Source organism: Clavelina lepadiformis, chromosome 1 (genome assembly GCF_947623445.1).
Source record: "Clavelina lepadiformis chromosome 1, kaClaLepa1.1, whole genome shotgun sequence".
Taxonomy (NCBI): domain Eukaryota; kingdom Metazoa; phylum Chordata; class Ascidiacea; order Aplousobranchia; family Clavelinidae; genus Clavelina; species Clavelina lepadiformis.
The window spans coordinates 11,890,654-11,917,247 of NC_135240.1; the positions used below are offsets into that span (position 1 = coordinate 11,890,654).

The 26,594-nt window shown below is 35.2% G+C and overlaps 2 protein-coding genes and 1 long non-coding RNA gene across 7 annotated transcripts; 1 reads left to right on the plus strand and 2 right to left on the minus strand.

Moving 5' to 3' along the window:
- LOC143464606 (uncharacterized) lies at positions 1 to 1,470 on the minus strand. 2 transcript variants are annotated; one of them, XR_013118522.1, is made up of 4 exons: positions 936 to 1,470; positions 504 to 584; positions 298 to 368; positions 1 to 98 (listed from the first exon to the last, which is right to left on the minus strand). It is a non-coding gene; the product is annotated as an uncharacterized LOC143464606 (long non-coding RNA). The 2 variants fall into 2 exon arrangements; XR_013118521.1 differs by having other exon boundaries at positions 298 to 584.
- A 3,844-nt stretch (positions 1,471 to 5,314) lies between these two features.
- On the plus strand, positions 5,315 to 14,099 carry LOC143454129 (uncharacterized). The gene is made up of 16 exons (XM_076954984.1): positions 5,315 to 7,739; positions 7,970 to 8,174; positions 8,300 to 8,550; positions 9,843 to 9,951; positions 10,048 to 10,274; positions 10,354 to 10,491; positions 10,576 to 10,746; positions 10,929 to 11,071; positions 11,186 to 11,288; positions 11,583 to 11,666; positions 11,876 to 12,056; positions 12,210 to 12,302; positions 12,420 to 12,546; positions 12,752 to 12,823; positions 13,126 to 13,313; positions 13,403 to 14,099. The coding sequence occupies exons 1-16, from the start codon at positions 7,722 to 7,724 to the stop codon at positions 13,984 to 13,986; spliced, it is 2,694 nt and encodes an 897-aa protein (XP_076811099.1). The 5' UTR covers positions 5,315 to 7,721; the 3' UTR covers positions 13,987 to 14,099.
- Positions 14,100 to 17,209: 3,110 nt separating this feature from the next.
- On the minus strand, positions 17,210 to 25,278 carry LOC143450958 (uncharacterized). Of its 4 annotated transcripts, none has more exons than XM_076951660.1 (7): positions 25,060 to 25,277; positions 20,508 to 20,637; positions 19,054 to 19,223; positions 18,828 to 18,978; positions 18,512 to 18,583; positions 18,151 to 18,319; positions 17,210 to 18,053 (listed from the first exon to the last, which is right to left on the minus strand). In XM_076951660.1, the coding sequence occupies exons 3-7, from the start codon at positions 19,111 to 19,113 to the stop codon at positions 17,942 to 17,944; spliced, it is 564 nt and encodes a 187-aa protein (XP_076807775.1). In that variant the 5' UTR covers positions 19,114 to 19,223; positions 20,508 to 20,637; positions 25,060 to 25,277; the 3' UTR covers positions 17,210 to 17,941. The 4 variants fall into 4 exon arrangements, with proteins under 4 accessions (XP_076807775.1, XP_076807774.1, XP_076807777.1 ...); XM_076951659.1 differs by having other exon boundaries at positions 20,508 to 24,368; XM_076951662.1 differs by lacking the exon at positions 20,508 to 20,637 and having other exon boundaries at positions 25,060 to 25,278.
- Between the last annotated feature and the right edge of the window lie 1,316 nt (positions 25,279 to 26,594).

A 26,594-nucleotide genomic window follows, 5' to 3' on the forward strand; every position in this document is an offset into this window, starting at 1 on the left:
TTCCGTTTATGTTTTCTTTTATTTCCTTTAGCATATTATACATAGCCTACGACTTGCAATTTCATAAACTTGATTGTTGATGTTGAAAAGTGAAAATCCTGCAATAATAGATATTCCTTTGTAAAATCAATTATTAACGTTATACCAAGTAGAACACAGTTTTTTGGAAAAATAGTATACTGATATAAGTTGTATCATATAACTAACTCGTAAATATGCATTTAATGCCAGTCCGTTTATTTTGCATTGTCTCAGAAAATTACAAATTAGCTTGAAACGGAGAGAAGCAGAAAATACCTTATATTGTGATGTCATAAAACTGCCTTCCGTCTGCTATTGGCCTACTTCGCCAACTTCAACTACATCGTCTGTGCATTAAATAAGGAAATACTTAAAGACAATAGATGCATACAGTCGTATTGGTGAACTAAACTTTATTGTAATAATGAACTAAAGTTGAACAAGTTTGTACATGCTGGTTATGCTACCAAGGAATACTTTACTGTATTATGTCCACTTCGCAAATGTATTTAATTTGGAACTGAAGCTGTTATTATTAAAACCCATCACCTTCATCCACAAACCTGAATAAACGGTAAAATAAAAAATAGAATTAAAATTAATTTTTAGATGCCACACTTAACATAAAAAATTAAATTTATCAGTTTTTCAGATGTCAACTCTTAAGCCTCAAATTAATGAGTTGTACTAGCTAGTTTTTGTCAACGGGCGTAGGCCTATACAGTATAATACATTCTAGAGTTTACCAAATAAGAAGTCAGCTATACGTTATTAATATGCATTCGAGTGTATTCTGAATGTACTATGCTCATAAGATATTCAGGTATACTCCAAACGCCGCTTTTTTGCCACATATCAGTTTTTATACCTTAGCTAAGCTTTACATTTTTGGGTGCACTTTAAATCATTCTTACTTGTTTTCCTGCAATGTCATATCGATCGCTTCGACGTTTCTTTTCACTTTCTGGATGCTGCCAGTTTTTAGTTTTTTTACCCTATGACAACCAATTAATGGTCGTTGTAAGAAGAAGGCACATCAGCAAAGCGACGATGATCACTTTATTCATTTTATGTTATAGGCTACCTTAAGTTTTTTATAAGCTATTTTGTTTTTAAGTTCAAAGACATTTTGCGTATCGAGTAATCACAAGATTGACTTTTGACACATAACCACTTTTCAAATTCCTCAGTAGACCAACCTGCTGCAAATGACAGCTTCTGAAGACTGACTTGTTACAAATTACAATGTTTTATAAATGACATTCTATGCATCAGAAGGCTGGCCTGTTGCAATCAAAATTAGCCCATGCACACTAAACCTATAACTTAACTTTCAGCGAATATTGTCGTTTGTGACAACTTAGATAAACGTTACCTAAACGTTAGATTAGTATCAGTATTCACGAACACTTATCCTATTATTTGCTAAACGTCGAGAAAAAATTGTGAAAAAATTACTGGACGATTAGTTCTACCCAAATGGTTCCTTTTATAGGCAATAGCAAGCAGGTATTTTTTGTATTTATAACAGCTAACTAAGGTCAATAAGTTACAACCTTTCAGCTACGTTCTAAGGAGAACTAAGGAGGTGTAAGGACATTTTTGCTTCACATGGAACAGTCAAAGTAGGAAATAACATAACACGACGCAGAAAAAATATTTATCAAAAAACGACAAGTTGTACACGTTAGTTTGAAAAGTATAGTATACGTATAGCGACATTGTCTCAAATTAACACGAAAATGCCTCACTCGTCTGTAACGTGACGATTTTTAATTAAGCGACGAAAGGTGCAAAAGTCAATAGCCAGGTCATCAAGAAAAACGTGTTAATATAGGCTACAGTCAAAAATGCAAATATTTAGGCCAACCTACTTTATAGTTTAAAACTTATGCATTATATATACAAATTAAAAACTAGCCGATAAGAAACTATTGAAGAAGTTGAGAGGATGTTCCACTTCAACACGACAAGACATCACGTATCAGCGAGAATTATAAATGGAGGATAAATTTTAATTTTAAGGAACAGAAGAGAAAAAATAATCCGGCTACAAATGCAAATGTTTCTTTTAGTTAAAAATACGGCTTAGTGAAGACCCATGCAAAGTTTCAATTAATCAAGTTTTGTAATTAATCAATTTTGCCCACATGACAAAACGCTTATGTGAAGCTTTTCCGTTGTCTTTCAAGTCACTTGAAGGAAGTTTTCCTACCCAGTAAATGTTTGCTGAAAAATGCTTTATTTTCGGAAAAAAAGTTTTTGCCATTTGGTGTTTTATATAACTGCTATGCAGTGTACATCATGCTTACTTGTGGCACAAATGCTGCTAACAATTCTAATAACAAACGCTAACACTACAGTATGTTATATTTAAATTTTGATGTAAGCTTTATCTTTAAAGCAACAAAAAAAAGCAACAAAAACTTAAGAAACTTAAGGTAAAATATGAACAAGGTGATCATCGTCGCTTTGTTGATGTGCCTTTTGCTTACTACAAGCACAGAAGGTTGGGGAAAGCATCGATACTTCAGCAACCGGAAAGTGAAAAGAAGCGTCGAAGCGATCGATATGGAATTGGATGAAAACATGTAAGAATGATGCAGTTTCAAAGTGCATGCATAATGAAACAAATAAAGCAGGTAAGTCGTTTGTAATTTTTGCATGCAAGTGAAATTAAAGCTACTATGTTGTGTATATGAAATAGACCAGAAGTTGACTTTTAAAACAAAAATTTGCTAAACAAAGAAGAAAATAGAAAACTTTACGAGCATAATGTGCCCGTGTCTTTTGTAGGAAAAGCTATCTAGTGCCTGATCTCGACATGATCATTCAAAATATGTCTAAATAATAATATCAAGTTACAGTTCGGTTAAAGTTTAAAAAAATAATAGGTGGTAAAAATATTTATAAATATACTCGAACATTTTATGATTGTAGTAACCTCCAAAGTTTCTGATACTCTCTGAAATATAGCCAACTATAGGCTTATACCCAATGAGAATTACTGATTCTAATCGGCAAATTTATAGACGCTGATCACCTAAGTGGTGTCTTTCGGGCCAGCAAAGCCTGAATTCTGTCCTACCCTGGATATTAGAAATGCACACGATTTGTTGAAAGTCTTATATTGAACGGCTTGAAAGTGATCACTGAAACAGAACAGCTACAAATGAGAGCAAGGAACGTAGGTTAATTTCGTATGTGTACGTGCGGTACGTGTGATTTCTATCGGTACAGATCCCAGGGTAATATTACTTATAATCTGAAAACACAAACAAGGACTAAGTAAGGGAAATGACACTATCCTGTTAAAATAAAAACGATAGCAATAATCGGCAATACTGGTAAATTAGATTTCAATCACGTGGCTAACAAATATAAACATTAAAACAAGTTTACTGGCAACTAACTTATGATACTGCATGCAAACAATCAATTAAACAAAGTCAGTCAAACAACTGCAACATACACTACACTAAATTGGCTGGGATTTTAGCTGATACGCGACTAGATATGACACAAAAAAACTGGGCGTTAACAAGCACATGGTAGCAAACTGGGTCACGGCTCACGAAATCTAAGCAAAGGAATTTATTACAAAGGAAAGGGAATTACCACGACTGTAGACACGCAACGACGACGACATTTGGAGTTTTGGGCGAAACGACATCATATAAGTCATTATTATTTGAACCATGAAAACACAAAAATGCTAATTTGGACGTTAGCCTGGTTTCGAATAAAATTCTTCAATTTGGAAGTTTAGAGTTTATATTTGCAATTGGAATTGAACAAGCTGGTAAAATTAATGTTGTTTCAAGTGTGATGCTTAAATATTGATTTTCACTTTATACTGTATTTTATATTTTATCCAGGTTTGCGGATGAGGGTAAGATCTAATTACTAATTAGGCTACAGCTTGAGCTCAAATATAAAAACGTTTGCATATAGCGGATATAATGTAATACGTCTTGGTTAAACTTTTAGCATAGCCAGCATGCATATAGTTGTTCAAGCTTATTGCATTATTTGAAAAAAGTTTAGTTCACCAATATGATTGTACGCATTGAATGCGTTATTTTATTGTATTTTCTTAGTTAATGCACAGACAATGTGATTGAAGCTGACGAGGTAGAAAAAGGCAGCTTCATGACATGAAAAAAAGTTTAGTTCTGTTTCTCTCATTCTCAAGCTAGTTTGTAACTTTGTGAAATAAAACAAATCAAACGGGTTGACATTGGATGTTTATGTATATTTACGACAATTACGATTTAGTTATGTTAGTATGCTATTTTGCCAATCGGCCGTGTTTTATTTGGTGTAACGTTAATACATTAGCTGACTTCACAACTGAATATTTGGTTTTACAGGATTATCATTTTTCAACATCAGCAATCAAGCTTACGGGATTGCAAGTTAGGCCTATATGTATAATATGCTAAAAAAAAAGAAACTTAAACGGAATTTGTTGAAAAATTTATCAAAAAAAGTTGTTAAATTTTTGAAAAAAAAGAAGTGAACAAAAAAAACTACTGTTGAATCATCCCTAAACATAGTTTATTTAGTTGAATTCGAATTGGACCATATTTACAAATAACATCGTTACATTAAATCCATTCCAACTTACAACAAAGTGTGAAATATAGGTATCGAGGACCAGCAGCATGTTTAAGTCATAAATTTATCTTATTTTGAAAATTTTCTATTGGAACTTGAATGAAACAATGTTAATACATATTTGGATGCCTAAAGTTTTTTTAAAGATTTTTTAAGTACTACCTTTTTCCTTGCTATCACATCCACGGCAAAACGGATTTTTTAAAATGCTATGATGTAGGTTTACAACATTCTTAATTCAGTAAATCCCCATTGAATTTTACTCGTCTTCTAAGATTTAACTTTGCAGCATAATTACCTATTTAGGCTACCCCTTTTTGTATCTCGTAATACAGGAAGTTCAACTAAATTTACTTTTGACGTTTTATACAGTTATAACAGTTCTTTAAGCTTTAAGTGATTGTTTTGAATTTCTAGGAATTCGGCCGATTGCAACCGCCGTATGGCTTGCATGGCAAATATTTGTGACTGCTACGACCTACCACCCCATTCGTCAAGGATTAGCTCATAGGAAAGGGAAAAAAGAACGCACGGATTACCCATTCGTATGGGCTAAAAAGAATATTTCCATCTCTTAAAATAATTGTTCGAAGGCTAATCGTGTTGGAATGAGTAATCCATTTGGGCACGTCACATTGCTGGTAGCTGTGTAGAAAACAGACAGCATACGTGAATTTACAGTGACTTCATTGCATCTACAGTGTAATAAATAGTGTCATCCCGCATATAAGCTAGGGTGCTTGGCCTACATAGGCCTAAAACAATTGGCGGTAGTTGAAATACAGGACCCTGTATTGGCCTATAGCCTACATAATGTCCTTTGTAATGAAATGACTTATGCCTACAGATTATATAGGTATATAGTGTAGGCCGTATAGTACAGGCTACCAGTATTCCAGTACTGCACCGACACACTAAAATGTTTGCAAGAAGGCCTATATGCCCTATAACTAACTTTGAAACACACTTCAGTAGAATATTAAATATGTTTGTAAATGATTGTCAGCTAGTGGTGGTAAGCATCCCGAACTGCTGAGTAATTGAGTTTGGAGTTTTTTTCCACATCATTAAGTATGAAAATTCACCGAAAGCTGTCAAGCCCAATATGCGACATTAACGTTTATGAAAAACAATATTGGGTGCTTTCGTGCCTAACTTTGCAATTTGGGTGACATCTATCTCACCGACTGCCAGTTATACCCATTGTGGAATGCGTGGCAACTACACAATCAAGGTTTTTAAAGACTATGCTTGCTGCACCCGAATATTTCACATGTAAACACTACCTCTTGCAAACACAGGCTACAGTTTCTAGATTTTGCCAACCAAATTGCAAAGTGTACCCCACCCCACCCCTACTCATCCTCCACCTAGTCATTCTAGTTTCAGCCATCTTGCACTTCTAAGATCTCGTTGAAAGGTGCAATGATTTCAGTGTGGTCAGATTCTAAATTCAGAAAAAAACTACAACTGTACATGCCTAGTCGGTTGCAGCTTACGCTATTTGTATTTTGCCAGTCTACTTGGGTCTTGAAATAGACACTTATTTCACTAGGTGCCAGTAGCCGAAGTAAGAAAATACAAATATGAAAAATGGCAGTTTGGCTAGTCTGTCACGTGGAAGGTTTGCTTCTCAGTATTTACGGTTCACAGTTGGGTAGTTGTGAATATAACATTGATTGCATGCATTGGAATTTTTCAACTTAACGGTTACAGCGTTAGACAGAATAATCAACTTTTTCGTTACAGAATCACAACCTTTATCTTTGCGCAGCGTGACTAGAGTTTAGTAACTGAACTTGTTTTTGTCTAAGTTTCAACTTTTTTATTTGAATTTTTTATATTGTATTTCTCGAATTTGAAACTGTATAGTGAATTTGAAATAGCTAACTACGAGCGGTAGCAAGCTGAGCCAGGTGCTTTAACTGCTACATCTTTGAGCTGGCATTTTGTGCAGGAGCTAATTTATAAGTACTGACTGTTTGAAAATCAAGGTCTTCCACACATCATACAGACTTTTGTTACCGTTACAGGATTTCAAGGGCTAGATTAAGCATCATGGGTCAGCAGGTTGAGCTCCTGTGAGTCTTGCATAGTTCATTCTCCAGGCCCTGTGTACCCAATTGTAATGAAATGAACCTTGTAAATATTTGCTGGTTACCGTAGTAGAAAGTGTGGTGCAAGACTTAACTTACTTTAAATTGCTTAAATTTAATTTAAAATGTTAGAATTCCATGTTACTTACTTCATAAGCAGATAGAATTTTACTCAATTTTTATTATATATTGTTGGTCTACATGAGCAGATCTTAACCAATGGGCTATTACTAACCTATGCAATCCTTTTATGAACAAAAATTATTTGCACGAAAACGTTTTCTTGTTTATGAGTATATATTGTAGGCTACTGCCACTGGCTAAACAGACCCAAAAAGATGTGGATGACTCACATCTCACTGATAAGAACTTTCAAGTATTAAATATATTGCTGAGATATGTATACCTTATGTTTGTGGCATATATCATATCAAATTGTCTGGGCAAGCAAGTCGCTGCCATGGTATGCAGGTATCATAAACAATAGACTACACTATGGTATGTACCTCCATGTTAATGCCTTGTTTATTCGTATCACCGGTAAGTTTGGTAATTTATACATACAGTACTTGAAAAAGTCGCTAATATAGTTACATTAAATAATAATTATAATCTGCAACACTGTATTGTAAATTATGAATCATGACATAGGATCATAATTTTTTCTTAACTGAGACAGCTATTGAGACCAGTTATTCTCAACTTTTGTGCAATCATATGCAGTATATTTTATATATACATTTGAATGTATTCCTTTTAGCTTTATTTTCAGATATAGGCTTCCCAGCTGATTCAAATTACACTACAAAATCTAACTGAGTTAGTAGTGATCTAACTTTGAAATGAATATTGCATACTCTTACATAACCCCTCCCTCTTTGTAGGATTGAATTTATTGTTGTTATTGTTAGACAAAAATATCTATAGCACAAGAATTTGCCTGTATGTTTACTGCAAATGGAAACTTGACCTACGTGTCAAGAAATGGGAAAAATAAAAGGAGTAAGTACGTTTACTATATTTTACTATGTTTTTTACGTTTTTTATCTAACGTCTGTTTAAATGGGATAGCTAATAAGATAGTAATTAGTTTCTTTTCATACCAATCTCAAGCGTTAATACCAAGAATTTGTTAATCTAAATCAGGGTAGTCCTGTTATTTTTTCTACATGGGGCAGCAATAATAGTGGTTAGAGTAATCAATATATTGATATATCTTTTCCATTGCATAGGGAATTACAAAAGCTAAGTTTCGATATTGGGTAAAAGAACCCAAAAAAAGAAAACGACCCGTTTACCTCTTTGGCAAAACATTTGGTCCAGCGTTGAAACCCAATGCAAACAGTCACATAGTTACAAGAGGTTCTGTGGAAGGTGATCTAACTGCTACAAATCCTGAAATACCAAGCACTAGTAATGTTAACAGTTCTTGTGGAGGTGAATGAAAGAAATAATATAAGGAGATTTACAATATATTTCACATTTTTATGCTACATTTTTTCTGAAAATAATCACTTAACAGTCATATTGAATACTGCATTTTAATTTTCATGTTATCACAGAGTTGGAAGAAAATTTAAATTACAAAATCAGAAGAGAGAAGCTGTCTTCAGATTGGCGATTAGTTGAAGAAAAGTTGTTTAAGTTGTCCATAACCCTCTATTCTCCTGAGCGACGTACTTGCTGTGTATGCTTTGAAGAAGTTGCCAACATAATTCGTTGTGGAGATTGTGGGCCAAATGTATATTACTGTCGTCAGTGCTGGGATAACTGTCATTCTTTTGTTTGGTATCATTTGCCAGACATATGGATGGTAAATAATAATTATATACAAATATCTTTATTTTTGTAAAGGTTATTCACAAAAAGACCACTCATTTATCTGGATATAAAAGGCCATTAATGTTTGTAAACATTTTAGTGCTGTAGGCAGTCTTAAGAAATGTTTATTAATTTGTCTGTTGATAATCAACAATAATTATTTCAAATGTATATATATAATAAGTTAAATACATTCGTCTACATAAAATAATTTATCATACCTTTAATTAATTACCACAAGAAAAAGTGGTCACTGGCAGAATATTAGAGGAAAAGAAACAGTAGCTTACATTTCTTTAAACTGGTCTAGACAACAATGTCATAGTTGCTTTTTGTGCAGTAGAATGTAAAAACTGTTTGGGTTAATACTGTAAACGAAGTATCTTTGCAATTATTCCTACATTTTTACCGGAATGTATCGAATAATGTTGAACTTAGATCTCTGTTTACAATATTGTTGAAAACATTTTCACAGCTGAGAAATACAAAATGTGTCAAAAATGTATCTGAAGTATAAAAAGTAAAAGACAATACTGGTGCCATATGTATGACACATTTTATTTCATGGCCTTCAAAAGATTCCCCTCCAACACATTTTTCAGAGCCCTTCCATTATACCACTACTACTTACTAATAACACCTTTTTAAATGCTCAAACATCTCCAGGTCTCTGCCACATCAGTAATAGCAAGACTGGTAGCTGGAGAATGATGTTTGTGCTTGTTCTTTTTTTAGCTGTAAGTTGTTTCAAATCGCTCAATGTCATCAATTATATCAATGATAGGCAGTTATTCAGACAAATCTGGAACAAAAAATTCTGTGCAACAAAGTGAAGCATCCAGGCATGATGAAATTATAGAATTAAAGTGGTGAAGGAGATTTTAAGTTAAGCATATATTTAGGGAAAACGTTTTGCAGTTCTTCGTTAAAGTTTAGCTGCTTCTGCTCACAATGTATCACAGAAGACAGTTGGAGTAAGATAAGGTTGTAAATGATTGCTTTTTGAGACAGCCTAAATATTTCAGTGTAGAAGCTATGTTACACGAAACCAAAAAAATGTGTTGTTGTGGTATTTGACCACATAGGAAAACAAAATTAAGCGGTAAGCTTCTACCCCTGTTAAAATCGTTGATTAAAACAGACTTAGTTTTTTTACAGAACTATTCCTGTATTTCTTGTGTATGTACCAATATCACTTAGTTAAAATATCCAAACACCCTCTTGCAATTTTAGTCAACATATTACTTGTAACACATTGTTAATGGTATTATTTACACTTTACAGGGTAACATGTTTTGCAAAATGGTCACTCCGGTACGACTTTTGAAGAGATTTGATGGTCATGAATGTCAGTCAAGTTACACTCGACACCTTACAGTGGTTGATTACAAAGGTATAATTTTTTTTATTCCTTTGCATTTATTATAAATCATCTCTGCCATTCTTTCATCCATTGTTTTCTTGTTCATTGGCAAAGTTTGCATTTTAGGTTTTGAAAATGTGGTTTCTGTACAATTTTGCTATTGTGAGAGTGAGCCTGAAACTCTGTTAAGATTAAATCTGTGGACCTGTTCGCCCAAAAAGCCTAAACTAGCAGTATCCATTGACCTATTGGAATACTTTCGAGCCTTGTGTCTCGAAAAACATCTTTCCACTGAAGGATTTTGCCATGCTCTTGAAAATAGATTTTTGCGAGTACCTGGATATACAGCAGGGGTTAGCACTTTTTAGTGTTTTGTATTTCTAAGAAAATCCGAAACAACCTGTGGATGTTTCTTGTTTTTTTTTGTTTTAGGTAAAGTCTTTGTCAAGAGTTTTGCTACAAGAAGTGGTTGAGGCATATAGACACCATGTCTATAAGCTGCAACATCTGCATGGTTTGGTCTCTTCTGATGATATAGATACGGGTACCCTGTGTCCAGCATGTGAAGGGGTAAAGCTAAGAAGTGTGATTGAAAGTTCCCAGGCCTCTTTGATCGAGTGTAAATGCTTGGCTTTAACTGCGTTTTGTTGGTAGAATCCTGAAGGTATGCGGACATATTGCTTAGATGCAAATTTTGGTTTGGTGAGAAGAATTTTGTCTGGGAGTAAAAGCTGTGATCCTCACCACAAACAATCTTTTTTTTTAAACCAAAATGAAGTCGACAGCTTTGTAGACACCTATGATGAAAACAAATATGGCTCGGCTGTAAGTTATTTCTTAACAGTATGTACCAAAATGCATTAAAAATATTAAATCAAGTACATAACTTCAACAATTGATTTCCAATCATATTGTTATGGTCCTATTATACATTTCAAGGAATTTAATGCGTATTTATAAGAATAAATGCTGCATACTTATGCATTAATTAGAATCATTATTTTTAGTCCAAAAATTGCAATGACTTTCAAGCAGGCAGCATCATTAGATCGAAATCTAAAAGCAGTAAACTGGCTATCAAAGGTGTATTTGGTGTTTGTTGTAAACATGAGTTTCCGACAATGTTTTTTGACTTAAAACATGGTGAAAGGTAAAGTGTACATTCTTGCTTTAGTTGTTTTGTGGAAGGTGTATTACTACGGTATATGTAGAATTTGTGTATTAGTAATTGTAAACAATGTTTTTAAAACTGATTCTGTTGCAGGCTAGCATATGCAGTTTTAGCTATTGAAAAACTTCTGGAAAGAAACGAAAATAAAATAAGAGTTTTCTATGACATAGCTTGCAAACTGAAAGGTCATCTTCAGGTATACCTTTAAGAATTTACACATGATATTGTGTTAGTATGGCAACATTGATATACGTTTAAATTATAGGTATACAACCCATTTTTCGAAACATATTTTATTTGTAAGCAATCTACTCCTGGGTCATTGATTGCATGTCATTAGTGTTCTTAATGTTAGTGCATGCTGCAGACGATGCTGTATGTGCAAGTTAGTTAATCATTTTTGCTTACATAAAATACTGCATTTATGTTTAAATAATAATTAAGATTTTGTGATTTTCTTTCTGAATTCCAATATGATTTTATTATTTAGGTCCGAAAAAACTTTGCAATTCTTAATAAAATAACATTTGCAGTACCTGTTTTTCATTCATATGGCCATATTTTCTCTTGTCAGGTAAACATGATATTTTATACCTATATATTGTACAACTGTTAGGTCAAAGTCTTTTAGTTTTATTACACTGAGCACAAGAAATTCAGCGAAAATATCAAGGTCTAATTTTGAAAAACTTGTTGTCTGTATGACAAAATCTTTATATAATGATGTATTCAAGTGTAATGAGATAGTTATCTCTCAGTTTTTTTGTTCTGTTTAAAATTTAGAAACAATTCAACCCGAGGTTCCTGGACGGGTTTGGACTTACGGATGGTGAAACTGTGGAGCGATTATGGGCATACCTTCGTGGATTTAACAAAATCTCAAAAGAGATGAAACCGGAACATCGTACTGATTTGCTTACCGATGGCTTGATTCATTATGGGCGCAAAATCAAAAAAAATTTGGGTAAGCCTTGTTTGTGATTTGGTCCAGATTGACTTAAGATATCTTCACGCAATTAAGTAAACTTGCATGATTTAGGTTTTCTTTTTCTTCAGCTTTCAAACATGCACTAAATAACTAAAACAAATATGACAAGCTTTAAGCTCTGTTTCAAAGGTTGTGCATTGATGAACAAGCTGAAGAGAGCTAGCTGCAAAATGGAATTGGCCAAGAGTGAATTAGAAGCTATGGCAGCTTCTTACCCTGGTGGTATGTATGATTATGTGTCTTTGTATATTTGTATTTGTATCATATATTTGAATTATTATATTCCATGTTATTTATTTTCAGAAATGAGAGTATAACATTATACAATAAACCTTACAGGAACATTAACACAACATCAATTAAAAGCAATAGCTCTGCAACCAGAGCCGTATTCTTCTGCAGAAATGGCATCTTTTTCTTGGGTAGAAGAATACTCACTTAAACTTCAAGAATACTATTGGTTGAAGTGAGTTGACTAAATGTTTTCTGAATGATACATTTTTCAATACAATTTTGTGGTGTATAAAATTCACGCTAGTTACTGTTTGTGGGTTGTATTGCAAAAGTGAAAATTGCGAAACTGTTGAACATACAAATTTAAGTACTGAATCCTTTAGGAATAGAATTTTGTATAATTGTATAGGAAACTATATAATTTTGTTAATTTGTAGAGAAGAAGTTGAAGATTTGACCAAGGAAATAACGTCTGAAATACTTTCTGGAAAAGTTGACCAAATTGCTAAGTAAGCTGAAGGACATATCAATGTTAAATTGAGTTACTACAATAATTCCCCAGACATAAACGAATATTGTTACTTCCCACTGCTGCAACATCAGAAACCCTTAGAAAAGCTTATAAAACAGTAACAACAGTGTATCCACCAAATTTACTGTGATAAAGTTAAAACCCACACAATGATGGTGAAAATACAGTATATGGGAGTTCAATTGCCAAGAGTATTGTTTGCCAGGACATGATATATGCTTTCTTCATCGATGTATTGCATGTTCTTCTATTTTACATATTGTATGCATTGTTTTGTAGACTTGACAGTCATCTTTCCAAAGTTGAAGTAGAAAACGGTATATTGATTCGTTGGGATGTAAAAGATGATATGATGCTTAAATATTTGTCAAGTGCTGTGAAGAAAAAAAGAGCAGAAATTTTGGAGAACATTTATAAATTAAATATCGAAAGAAAATTTTTATCTACTTTGATTCAAAAATACCCAGGTAATTTGTGCATGCACTATGCATGGGGTTACATTATCGATAAAGCTACTGTTCTGTTATTTTCAAGTTTGTACATGATGATTTTTCAGCTGGTCAAACAATTGTTCAACGACTAGTGCGAAGCATCAGGAAGGTTAACAACAACATTCGTCATCAGATTACTATGTATAATAAATACCAGAATGTTCCACAAAATGAAATGAAAAGCATAACTTTTGAAATGGTTGTCGGGTCTGGGCCAGTTAAAAACATACCTGGTTTTATTGAAAAAAAAATCAAGGAACAACATTGCATTCGGGAAAGGTGCAAAGAAGAAATGTGTCATTTAAAAGAAGATATGACAAGTGTGATGAACTTCTATCAAAAGCAAATAAACATACTGTCTAATCTTGTAGAAGGCTGTGAGGTTGTGGAACCATATGTGGTTACCCATCAGTTGCAAGCAGAGATCGAACTTCTTTCTTTCATAAATGACATTAAGGGCACAGTACCTTTTCAAGCGAATACACCTCTGCTCAATGAGAAGCTAGGCACTTCCAATATGGCAAAATTGGACCCAATGGAGAAAGAAGATGATGAAAGTGAATCACCAATAAATTTATCTGAGCTTCAACACATTTTAACTGAATTTGGCTCGGAAAGCGAAGGTTCAGATAACGAAGATGAAGCTTAAACTAATTAGTTTTAACCCGTGTCCTTGAGTCAGTTATGCCACAAAATTACGTTCAACTGCATTTGTTTCCATTTTTTGTACGCATTTCAGTTATTAAACGTTCATTACATATATACTTGCCATATGTTTGTTTTGCCTCAGACACGTTTCCTAGGCAGTAGGCAGTCTATCAAATATTTCGCCTTTAATTGTCGGAAAGGAAGAGTACGATGATTGCAAAAAGGAGCAATGCACGTCGACCTAAAACGTGGAAAGACCTCGACGAAATCCTCAAAGAATTCGAAATCCAAGCCCCAGCCCGACTGGGTGTCGACAAATATGGCATCAAAGACCGAAGAAGGATATACAAAGTCAACAAGAAGACGATGGAGCGGCACCAACACCCATCGTACCTATACCTGGGAAAACTGAGATGTGCGGTAAGTTACAACGGGCAAATCTCAACATGTTCTTACTGCACTGAACAGGGCCACAAATTCAAAGAATGCCCCAACAGGATACAACCAAGTACCGACAACACGACTAAACAGGAACTTCCGAAAACACCTACGCGGGCTATAGATCCAGACGATGAAAAACCAGCAACACCCCCCAACAAAAGTAGCACAGTGGACCATGCTGCTGCCGAAACAAAAGAACTGCGACGAGGAACAGAACGAGAGAGTGCCAAGGATGCAAAAAAGAGTCGACCCACAACAGAGAATCCACAAGAAAATAGCCGGGAGCCCGACTCCTATGAGGGATCCTCGGAGCGAGAACACAGCGAGATCCGAGGAAACAAGAGAAAAAACATAAGCGGAGAATCGGATGAACAACAACAACAAGAAGAACCAGGATTTATGGACGAACAAATTCCACACGATGCTTCCTCGATACCACCTAACCTATCACGCTTGATCCCTTGCTCATGCGGACAGCTTATTAGAATCCGAAGAAACAAGAGCTCACGGAAAACAACTCCGAATTTCCATCAACCGATCTACTGTGAACGTTGTACAACAGCCTTTATTAGATGTACTTGTACAAACTTCTCGATAATACGTATCAATAACAGATTTAAATCATTCCAATGCGAAAAATGTGAACACACCTACGAACCCAATCCAGCAGACCTTAATGCAACTGTAAATTAAAGATTATAGATGTGTTTTGTGTGTGTTTTTTCCTCCGATAAAAACCCGTGTTTTTTTCTTTCCGACATTTACACGAGCAGATTTTTTTTAATTTTTATTATTAAGTGTGCCTTAATCGTTTAAGAGCGCTTAATAAACAAAAACGATAAAACCATAGCTTTTTTACGGAGAGTAGCAGCCTAGTGCCCGAGCAAAAGCTATCATTTGTCTTTTCAAGGCGATCCGGGATATTCGTTTCTTGCGTAGTGACTCAAGTTGTCGACAAAACGTGAGCCAACTGTTCGAGTTCGACAAAACGTGAGCGAACTGTTATTCCGACTTATTTGGGGACTGGACAGAAGAGCGCGTAGATGTTTAAGAAGGAGTGCCATCGATCCTTGTGGGATCCCGTCTTTAAGGCGTCATAGCTTGTTTCGTTTATTGTGACCTGGGGTGAAGGTAAAGCTCCGTTTGTAAACTAGCTCCATGGTTATACGGATTATGTACCTGTTTCGTCTGGGAGTAGACGCAGCGGCTTGCAGGCAAAGCTTCGGTGCCATACTGTATCATAGGCAGCTGTAAGTTTATGAAGTGCAGCACCAGCCTTTTTGTTAATCCCGAAGCTTTTCGCGATGTTCTGGGTCATACGGGTGACCTGGAATTCAACCAGGGGAGAAGTTGTCGATTATGGTTTCGACGCAGGGGTAGACCAAGCGTTTGCGGACTTTCAAGAGGACACACAAAAGAGATAGGGGCAACAAATCTTCGGGCCCTAAATCACGATGATAAAAGCTCTTGAAATTTTGTGACCCAGAACCTTGCTTGGCTTTGTTTGATAGAGCACAGCAGCGAAGTCATTTGGAGAGAAATGGCCAGAGATGTTTTCGCCATCAGGGGTTTCTAACCTCTAAAGGTCAGACACTTCTTTTCCAACAAGTTTGGTCCCTCTTTTCGTGTATTCCGCATTCAGTCAGTTGCGTGGCGAATGTGTTGGATGAGAAAAAGCGCGGGCGTATTGACTAAGCTGACCGGCCAGCGAAATTGTTCAAGACACTGTGAGCAGTATTGATAGTATTGAGCTTATAGATCTGTCCACAGCGCTAGCTTCTTGGGATTGGGTCTCTGCAAGAGAAGAGAAAAGAGCGTCAAGAGAAAAGAACGGCGGTAAAGGACGTGATGTGGTGTGTCACTAAGTTTTAAAGTTATAATTGCTGAAGCGATGCAATAAATAATAACAGTAGGTTGTAAGTCTTGCCAAGGTTTCTCTTTTGATATTTTATTAAAATACAGATTTAATAAAAAAAAACTAACCATTTGAGAAAATTTTCTTTTCGTTAAACTTATTCATAATTTTAATAGTTGGCAAAACCGGCAAAAAGATCTAAAAATGCGTTTTATTGATCTTGTTTTACCATGTGAACCAGAAAGAGGATCAAAATGTCATACAACAAAAGGGTTATAGGCTACTTTTATAAACGCATGTTGAGTGTTAATAAGCATTTTAAATTCCGACATGATATTGTTGGAGATATTTATGACAAACTTGAATTTTATAGCCTTGCAGCGATTGAGCTCGCCTACCTCTTCAATAATATCAGGTCATAATATCATATCATACGACAGAAGAGATTATTACGATGAAATGTGTTCGACCCACACGTCAATAAGAGATAAGAGCTTTCAACTTATATTGCATAGAATTTTCATTGTTAGGTTGCGTCCTTTTTAAAGTGGTTAATTTAACCTTCCTAAAAAGGTGTGAGTAACATTTTGAAGTTAACATCACGATCTTCTGTTTTTAATGTGGCCACATCAAAATTAGCATGCGACCAACTTATCAAAGAAACCTCTTATCATGTTACGTCCATTTGTATTCGTCACTTCATTGACTTTTAACGTAATCGTTTACAAGTTTGACTCGTTTAGGCTACATATCAAAGTTTTGCACATATTGCAACTACTTTTTAGTGAAAGTGTCACGAAAAGTGATATTGAACCCCCATATTACTATGGAATTTTGTTAAATTAAGTTAAACGTTAATGTTAAATTAAGCCTTAATAGAAAATCAATGTACCAAAATACAGCAGTGAGTCATTATCACTAAAAATGCTTTGATTCAGCACAGTATATTTTCCGAAAGCGCAGTCAAAAAGTGAAAAGCAAAATTATGAAAATATTGAAGACGGTGAAATAGGTAAAAAAACAACAAACAATTTTAACGAATGTTAACTTTATACAATGACGAAAATGCGGACATAAATAAAGGATGAGGTGCTAAAATGGAATGAATGATCGCAACTTACGTTAATAATAAAAGACTATAAAAGAGGCACACTACAAATCTAACTGTACAAATAAGGAAAATTAGCGAAAAGTAACTATCCGCTCATCAATACGTGTGTGATATAATTATATACTGTACAGTATATTAGCACAATAGGTTGGTCAGAAGAAATCATTGCACCGTTGTACGGCAATGTAAAAATAACAAACATTACCAAAACGAAACTGCCAAATGATGTACTGTATTTTACGGACCATAAGGCGCACCGGGCTATAAGGCGCATTGTCAATAAATTGCTTTGATTAGTTTTTTGTTCATACATAAGGCGTATCGGACTATAAGGGCATATGGCTATAAGGCACATGTGTTACCGTATAAAGCTCATTAAAATACGTTGTGAGCATGCGCATACGCATTATGATCCATACATTAGGCGCACCGGCTTATAAGGCGCACGATCAATCTATGAGGAGAAAAAAGGATTTAAAGTGCGCCTTATGTTCCGTATAATACGGGAATTTTTACTCGTTATACATATAACACTGAATCACGAACAAATTACCAATCTACTGTTCTATGTGTTGGTTCAGCAAAGTGCAAATGTTCCTCATTTTCACATTCTTCCGTTGTCACCAAAAGAACTAAATTGTTTTCTGCCAGCTCCAAATTACTATAAAGAGCAACAAGAATAACAGAAAGCGCACAGCGTAAAATTTGCAATGTAATCCCTTTATGCATGCAAAGATTACAGAAATCCCATCACTTACCCCCTTTTCATAATTATAATATTTTCTTGCTCATCTATAATTTTCTGGCAATCGACTGGACCATAACTGCCAGGATTTCGAAAGGGGATTCCACAAGGCATTCCAGTGATGCTGAACTCGTTAATTTTAGCATACGGCATACGTCCATTGGATTTGTGCATTGTCTCACCTGTAAAGCACCAGAGCAAAGATACCAAGGCATGCACAAACACAACTTAATATAATTAAGATAAAACAATTAGCATCAATTCTATTGTATTACATTCTATTGCTTGGAAAAATACGCAACACTAATAATAAAATTTTTTATTTCACACCGTTAGGCTAAAGAAAGACAATTTGTTGTCATAAAAAGACTTACAATATTTCTTATTAAAAATTTTTCGAACTTTCATTTGCAATTCGGTGTTTTTTTGTCTTGAAGTACTGCAAGCTGTATACAAATATATAGCATACGTTACTTGTAATGAAAATTTTTTCATACTTTATGATTAACGTGATTAATAATGACACTAATATCATTCAGGTTCATATGCAAAAAAAATCTTCAATGAGTTAAAGTTAAAAAATAAGTGCTATAAAAGTTCCTTTTAATATATGCTTGCAGTAAATGTAACTGTAGTTAATCATGTTCTTACAAATGTTTAGAAATATCACAGTAAATTACATAAAATTACCTTTTCCGCCATGTAAAATCTCAATAAAGCCACTTTGAACACTTGGCTCCAAGAAATATGGCCTTACATCCCTGCTTCCAAATGCATTGAATGTATCGTTAACAAATGCCATTCCACCAACCGCCACACCAATTTCTTCAAGTTCACCACACTAAAACAGGAACAAGTTACCTTTGTTTCGTGTACAGCACGGTTACACCATAGTATAATATGAACAGCAACATACAGCTTGAATTATTCGAGCAATTGCATTTTGTCTAAGTTTTTTTTTCATATTTCCATCCATTTCAGTTGGTGGTATGGAACTTTCAGAATTGAAGGTCTTTGCTTTCTCTTTCCAAACTTGTTTCGTTTGCTTCGGAAGTTCTCTCCACCTGCTACCCCAGAGTTTGAAATCTTGAAAAACAGCAATTAAAAATTAGTACAGAACATTTGAAAGCTTTATAAAAAAATGAACATAAATTGAAAGTAAGGAACACTGAAAACAGGCAAGACCTTACTTCATGCAAAACACTTTGATAACTTGTCTAAACTAGTACTTTCATTGTTCAGCTGTTAACATAGTGAAACCTTCATTTATGTAAATTTTGAAGTTGAGTAGAAGCTTACACCTCTTAAGATTTAACAGCGTCAATCAATGTTAACATCTTCGATATCTAAGGCTTTCTAATAACCAACATAACAGTAAACACATTTTTGGAAATTCATTACACACGTATCATGTGAGGTCACAAATAGCATGCACTTCAAGTCATGCATCATTCATTATGTATCATGCTCTTCACTAATCCAACTAACACTGTGACACAAGTTTCACAATCAAACCGAGAAAAAAAAATTACGACATGCAAATTTAGTAACGAACACAGTAAGCATGAAATCAATGAATGCAATTTATCGGGTGAAAAACAATGAAAATTATTTTCAGTGAGAACTACATTTGTGCATTTAACGACATAATGCTAATGACTCAATGAAGCAAGCGATCAATTAAGCAAACCAGCCAGAATATCAGACCTTGTACATATCTTAAATGAAACACATGTGATGCTGTCTAGAAGCTTCTCCCTTGAAAATTTGGGAAGAAATCATGCAACTGTATTAAAAATACCAATATTCTGTTTCTTAATGGAAGAACAAAATAGATTGTAGCCTGTGATTCTTCGTTTTCGAAAAGGTTTAACTTTTTGAACCCTTCGCCTTATTGATGCATTGTAATTGTAAATCCAGCGCTAAAACACAGCAGTTGTCAAAACGCTAGTAAACAAGCGGCAAAAGTATTTAGTAGTGGCAGTTTAACATACCATCATACAAGAGATCTGAGAAAGGGACAAACTTTAATCATTTTGTAAGATCATGCAATAAACATGCAATAACTACTTTAAGTTGGAGAGTTGTCCCGGACAAGGAACAGAGCTTTTTGTCAGCCAACAAGATTATTTTGGCGAAGACAACTGTTGCAATCTTTGAACTTAAAGTACGTAATGGCATCTTTCAACCAGAGTTCTATCATAATAGCCTACTTCATGCGGAAATTACAGCATAGAGTTACAGTAATGAACTGTAACTTGTTTGTAAAGCAGGGAGTGCAGTTCTACAGCTTGCGGTAATACTGAAAGAGCTGATAACTATAGCAAGTATGAATTATGGCAAATAAAACTTTAATCTACGATGAATAACCTTGATTTGGTTTTTACTTAAACCAGTATTAATGGTTGCTTCATTGAGGTGCTCTGACTTTGCAGTTCTCATACCTTTTGTTTCCCACAAAGATATAAGCATATCCCGCTGGCTTTGTGAAATGTCCTTACTGAACAATGCAAATCAAATCATTAATAAGTGAGACACAAAAATTTTTTTTTTTAAATTGAAAACACAGCTTGTCTGTATCTACACGAAATATCTTACGTCCATCTGGACGGCAATTCAGAATAGCGTTTTATTAACACTTTTAGTGACTTGCATGCAAATAAACAGAGTGACATGAAAAAAATGCCATACTATTACTAACATTTACTTATTTATGACCAAAGATCGAATTAAATATACAACAGATATATACATATAAGTTAGCTATTATACATGAAGAACTAACCGAGATCTTCTAGTGCTTGCCATGTTACTCAGAAAAGAGCAAATAGTACGACAAAATTTTAACAATTTTACAAAAATTAAAACATGCAATAAACTAAACTGTTTGGATAAAAATTAGTTTTGTAAGAAGTAATCACCACTCAATATGAATTAAGAATAGAACATACACACATAAAGATAGTTGTCCTAATAAATAATATAACTTAGGGCACATGTTGCATTAAAAGCAAACGCTCAACACTAAAGTCTTACAGATGTCAAAAATTTACTGTGCACAGATATGATTTTCTTGGTGCTTGGTAATCAACAGTAAGCGCCATGTTCCAACTGCAACTCCTTTTCAAATCATAAAGGCTTCAAAGATTATCAAGAAGTTTGGCCAACCCTTTTATGTATATGGTACACGTAAGTCTTTTCCTACAGCACTATAGTATTACAATATCACAATGTTCTTTAGGCTAATAGCTTATATGCACATACTTTGATGTGAATTAAACACTTAATCTGTGAGGTCATTGTCTGTCTCAGCAAAACCAAGTTATGGGCATTGATGCTATAAAAATGTAAAAATATAAGCGATAGTAGCTGTGACATGAAATGACAAATGTTCCAAATCAATTTACTTGATATTTGTTTGTAATAAGCGATTGTTTTTCGGAGTAAATAGCCATTTATCTGCACAACTTCTTTGACCAGATTTTTGTTTAAATAGGCCATTCTTAAATGCAGTTGAGAATAAATTGCCAGCATTACTGTTCAAAGTGGATGGCTTTTAAGAGGTGGCAAGTTGTTTACAAGCACTTTTAAGAGGATGTTTTAACTAAAATCCATTATATCATATATATTGTAGTAACCGGTGCCCTTCAAAAACTTTGCTAATCGTAACTTTCTTAATTGAAATGTTTGGTCTGAAAAGCATACAAAGTAGGTGGCTTCAGGAAGAAATTGAGTTTTATTTTGAAAACATTACACCAAAATGAAGTGCTGTTTTCAATCCTCGCAGAAAAGCAATCGTTTAGACAACAACAACCTATTATTTGTCGTAATTTTGATGGCAGCCACTTGAGATGGTTGCTTTCGCATGGACTAAGATTCAAATCAAGAGCACTAGAGCCAAAGTACACATTTCAGTAATAACTCTAAACATTCTCTTGGAAAGGTAGAACAAATCTTACTGACACTTTTTAGTCGGAGGTAGTGGTATATTTTGAAATAATTACAAGAATATGTAAAACAGATAATAAAAAAGTCAAGACAGGCTTCAGAATTTCATGGTCCCAAACTAGGGTAAAGTTGGTACAACAACAACAACAAAGGTCAGTAAAGGGGTACACATGAAAAAACGTTTCCAAATTAAACAACTTCATGCATTATGTATTTACTTCCAAGTGAAGTTTCTCCCAAAATAACCAAGTTTCAGTCATTCACAATGTGCATCAAACAGAAGATTTCAGCTGGCAAACAATGTTTGGTGGTGGATAATGTTGCATTCCAAACAAATTAAAAAATTTAAATAGTTTTAATTTAAGAATTTAAAATACGAAATCAAATCAAAATATTTTACTGTTGACAATAATTATTACCATCAAAAAAACTCTGCATAATCTAACAAAACCTTCTTTTGTCTTAAGTTAAAAAGCAATGAAGCACATTCAAAAGTAATCAATTTCGCTAAGCGCAGCATCTTACATCGATTAGCAGAAAAATTCTCGGACAGCAGTTTTTGCCACAGCGTGTGCTCTGACTTACTCTGACTGCTGGTTGGTCACTATGTTTTGTTGTCTCTCTTTAAATTATTTTCTCCTAATCTCACTTGATGCCACTACTAACAGCATGATCTGCATATCAACAAGCACTTCCCAGATGTCTGCGTTGATGCCTGTCCTTTTTGGGTACGTTTGAAAACATCCCTGATGTGTAGTGCGGTACGAACTACACAGTATCGCTTAGTGGCTTGTTTACCATAGAAGGTCTTGAAGTATATCAGCATTCTTGCTGTGACTCACATGACTGAGTAAGCGCAAACAATGTCAACAGAGCAAGTTATGTATGCTGAGCGAGTCCCCAGCAGATATGGACCTTGCCTCATGACACATGACTGTGATAATGACAGCATCTTTGCCAATAGACTAATTGTTCTTAATGAATGGAGATAAATAATTTATAATTAATTACCCATCACAGTTGAGCCAAGTGGTGAGTGAACTTAAATAACGACCCACCAAGAGATCGGGTACTCGGCCAAAAATTGGGAAACAGTGAGCTGACCCTTGGCCAATGCATATATCCAAAATTGGAGAATAAAGCTACCAATGAGTGTTAGCATCCATTTACCCTAACACCAAGGTAGCAAAACGTGAGCTTAAAGCTAACATCAACAGCTCACCTTGTGACACCTTGCAGAAAATTTAAATCTTTGGTCAAAAAATGACTAACGGGCATTGGGCACCAAATCTACACTGTTATAGTAAACAGCGTCCTGTGACTGGATGTAGACCTATAGAACCCCACAGCATGACAATTTTTCTGTTTTTGTGAGCATTGAACCTGCTGGGCTTCAGTGCGATAGAGTCACTCTTTACCTTGCACATTATGAAGCGGAGCCACTCTGATTGCTCCTCCCAAAACTATTTGCCTCAGCAAAAAAGCAAGCCGGATAAATAAAATCAAGATACCCATTGCTCACTGGCTCTACACTGCTAAGGATGGCGTGGGGGACTTAATTGCCTGCTATCTGGAGATGGTTGTTTCTGTTCAACCCTGTAAAAATAGGGAATGGCAAACAGTGTAACTTGTGAACGTAGCACAAAGAAGATTGCAAAATAAAGATTACAACATATCCAGCTATTGTATCCCCATGTTCCCCATGGAATACATAGTCATCAATTTTTGGATGGCAGCATTACCCAGTTGTTACTTGACTCAAGCTCAAACATCTAGTTTGTGTTGCCAAATAACATCTTGCTCAGAGGAAGCAGGCTGATGGTAAAACAGGGATATTTTTACACAAGACATTTATTTTCTAGAGGCCGTTTATTATCATTTTTAATTTGTAATAATCTGCAAACTCATGAATGCATATAATCGACAAATAGCACTCTTTGAGAACGATTGAAACCTTCGTTTATCGAAAGTCAAGACAAATTAAATGATTGCCTTTTGCTTATGATCTGCATATCAGATGGATTTCCTTTTTGAAATACTACAATGTTAAGTTGTTCATTCACTCCACTCAGGATTTCGAAGTTCTCTGACAATCACACAAGATCACTGTACTCTGCAAGCTCGTTATGTAAGAAAGCAGCAATGTTGAGTAGTAGCCAGCTTTGTAGCCGAATGGTTAGAGCTGGCAATTAGGCAGTGTTCACTACCCAGTAGCACTACCATTGTTATGCCCTTGGGGTATTACCAATGCTTGCTCCAGTTCAGTGCTTCTGATAAACATACCTAAATTCAAGCAATAAAAAACATATGTGTATCATTCCGAACTTGCTTAAGAGCTAGCCAGATAAGTGGGGCTGGAGCAATTAAAGATTACCACAAAGGTTAATGGAAGCGAACTAAAATGACATATGAAGTTATACTTCTATCCTAGCCGCCAAATAAAGAAAACCATGTTGATTGCTGTGAAACGCTTTGACCTTATGCCACAGCAGTGGTATGCCACCTGTATATAATTGATGCAATCACACCAGCTTGAATGCAAAACTATTTCAACCTGATGCTGAATAAAAGCACCATGCAATTACCAAAATTCAATTTAATACATTGCATGAGCACTGCAAACCCAAAAAAGTGACTTTTGGCTACTAGAGTACCGGTCTATCGTTGGCTGGATTGCCAGTTCAAACACCATTGTGCATTGCACTGTGCAACAATTAAGCAGTCTTTAGAACTTGCTTGGATTCTACATTCAGTAAGTAGAAGCCCGAGGTAGATAACCTATATCTTGTCTACGAAACAGGACCGATTAAGCAGCGTTAATGCCAGACACACCAAACGCATGAAAGAACTGAAATCGAAAACTAGGCTATTTTGTTCATTTCAGCCTTTTCAGATTTTTAGTGAGATCCGTTTATAGTTTGTGCAAGGCATTCCAACATGCATCAATCACTATACAAACCTTATCCATACATACCGGTATAGATCTCAGTAGTCTACAACAGTAGCCTAAGCCATCCAATCGTACCGTACGATGACCAGCCACAGCAGTTCGACTGGATTACTTATTCGACCTATCGCTCGGTTGGATTACTCATTCCAACACGATTAACCTTCCAACAATTATTTTAAGAGATGGAAATATTCTTTTTAGCCCATACGAATGGGTAATCCGTGCGTTCTTTTTTCCCTTTCCTATGGGCTAATCCTTGACGAAGCGGGTGGACCTACTGTGTATAAGTTTAAAAGCGAGACCTGGCTAGGAATATTTGTCACCTCTATAACAACCGCGTTAATATTTCGATCCGTATTGAAGTTGGCTGGCCAACACTAGTTTTATCGGATATAATTTCTACAAACTCTTTGTCTAACTCATTTGCATTTCAATGGAGCTTCCGCCCTGCTATGCGTACCCAGCGCTATAAGATTCAAAGTGAATGGTCTCTACCCTAGTAGTGACCGTACCATTCTGCATCCCGCTTTATTCTGTGTGATGATCCTTAAACGGTCAAATTGCCCCCTCCTAAATCCTAATCGTAATCCTTACTTAATGGTTGCCTCTTCTATTTGACCGGGACAAATATTTAGCTGGCCTGTGATTGAGCAGCTGGCAATTCAAACACCGGAACTTCGTAGTCTTATCTCGCCGTTTGTACGTCGCGACTTTTGTTGAGTCTGAATTATGACCACACACATTGGAAATATAAACAGGTTTACATAAATATGTTTATATTTCCATTGTACGTGAGTCGGGCATCTAGAATTTTTATTTCCGATGTCCATGATTGTTTATATAATATCTATGGCTACAAGGTACTTGCTCTGCCACATTCCCTAACTAGTAACTCCTTCATGGTCTGAAGATTTCTCTTCATCAGGTAGGCCTAAACAGCTAGGCTACCGTTGCCGTTAACTAGAGGACTACGAGGGCGAAAAGAATGAAGAAGATATAGGCGACCATTATTCAAAAGAAAACTGATGGTGCAGCGTATCGTTTTTAAACTTAGGGATTTCCCCATTATGAGAGCGCAAGATCGGCACACTTTACCATTATCGTTGTAGTGTAGTTATGTAATGCATTCACAATGCGTTTTATGAAGTGACCTGGCCTGCTTTTCCAACTTGTCCCAAGAAAAATATTATGCCTACTTTTATTTAAACTGTTAAGGTAAAACGAATTTCCTAGCATAGTCAAAGTAAGTGCTCTTCACTAAAGACGCTATCAAAGACGATTTGCAAGATGTATCTGAGAACATGGTAATTGCCAACTTACATGGCAAAAAACTTAAAAGCAAATTATTCCTTTGTTTCATTTTCATTAAATTAATTAGGCCTATGCATAGTTCTATCTAGTTCTTCAGCCTCAACCTTAGACACCGTATTGGTTAGCTGTGCTATAAGTACTAAGTAAAATAAGATCTCGGACGAGTCCCCAAATTTTCGTGAGTTATTAACTGACACAGGATTGCCAACCTGGCATTAAAACAAAAGCTTTCATGCAATGTAGCAAGA

Bases quoted from the DNA above. Each gene is read 5' to 3' on its own strand.
- LOC143454129 (XM_076954984.1), top strand. The intron at 10,275-10,353 runs GTTAGCACTTTT...TTTTTGTTTTAG, and splicing joins TACCTGGATATACAGCAGGG to GTAAAGTCTTTGTCAAGAGT. The intron at 12,824-13,125 runs GTAAGCTGAAGG...ATTGTTTTGTAG, and splicing joins AAAGTTGACCAAATTGCTAA to ACTTGACAGTCATCTTTCCA.
- LOC143450958 (XM_076951662.1), bottom strand. From the start codon at position 19,113: ATGGATGGAAATATGAAAAAAAAACTTAGACAAAATGCAATTGCTCGA. The intron at 18,979-19,053 runs GTATGTTGCTGT...TTCCTGTTTTAG, and splicing joins TTGCTCGAATAATTCAAGCT to TGTGGTGAACTTGAAGAAAT. The intron at 18,320-18,511 runs GTAAGTCTTTTT...GGTGCTTTACAG, and splicing joins AATTTTTAATAAGAAATATT to GTGAGACAATGCACAAATCC.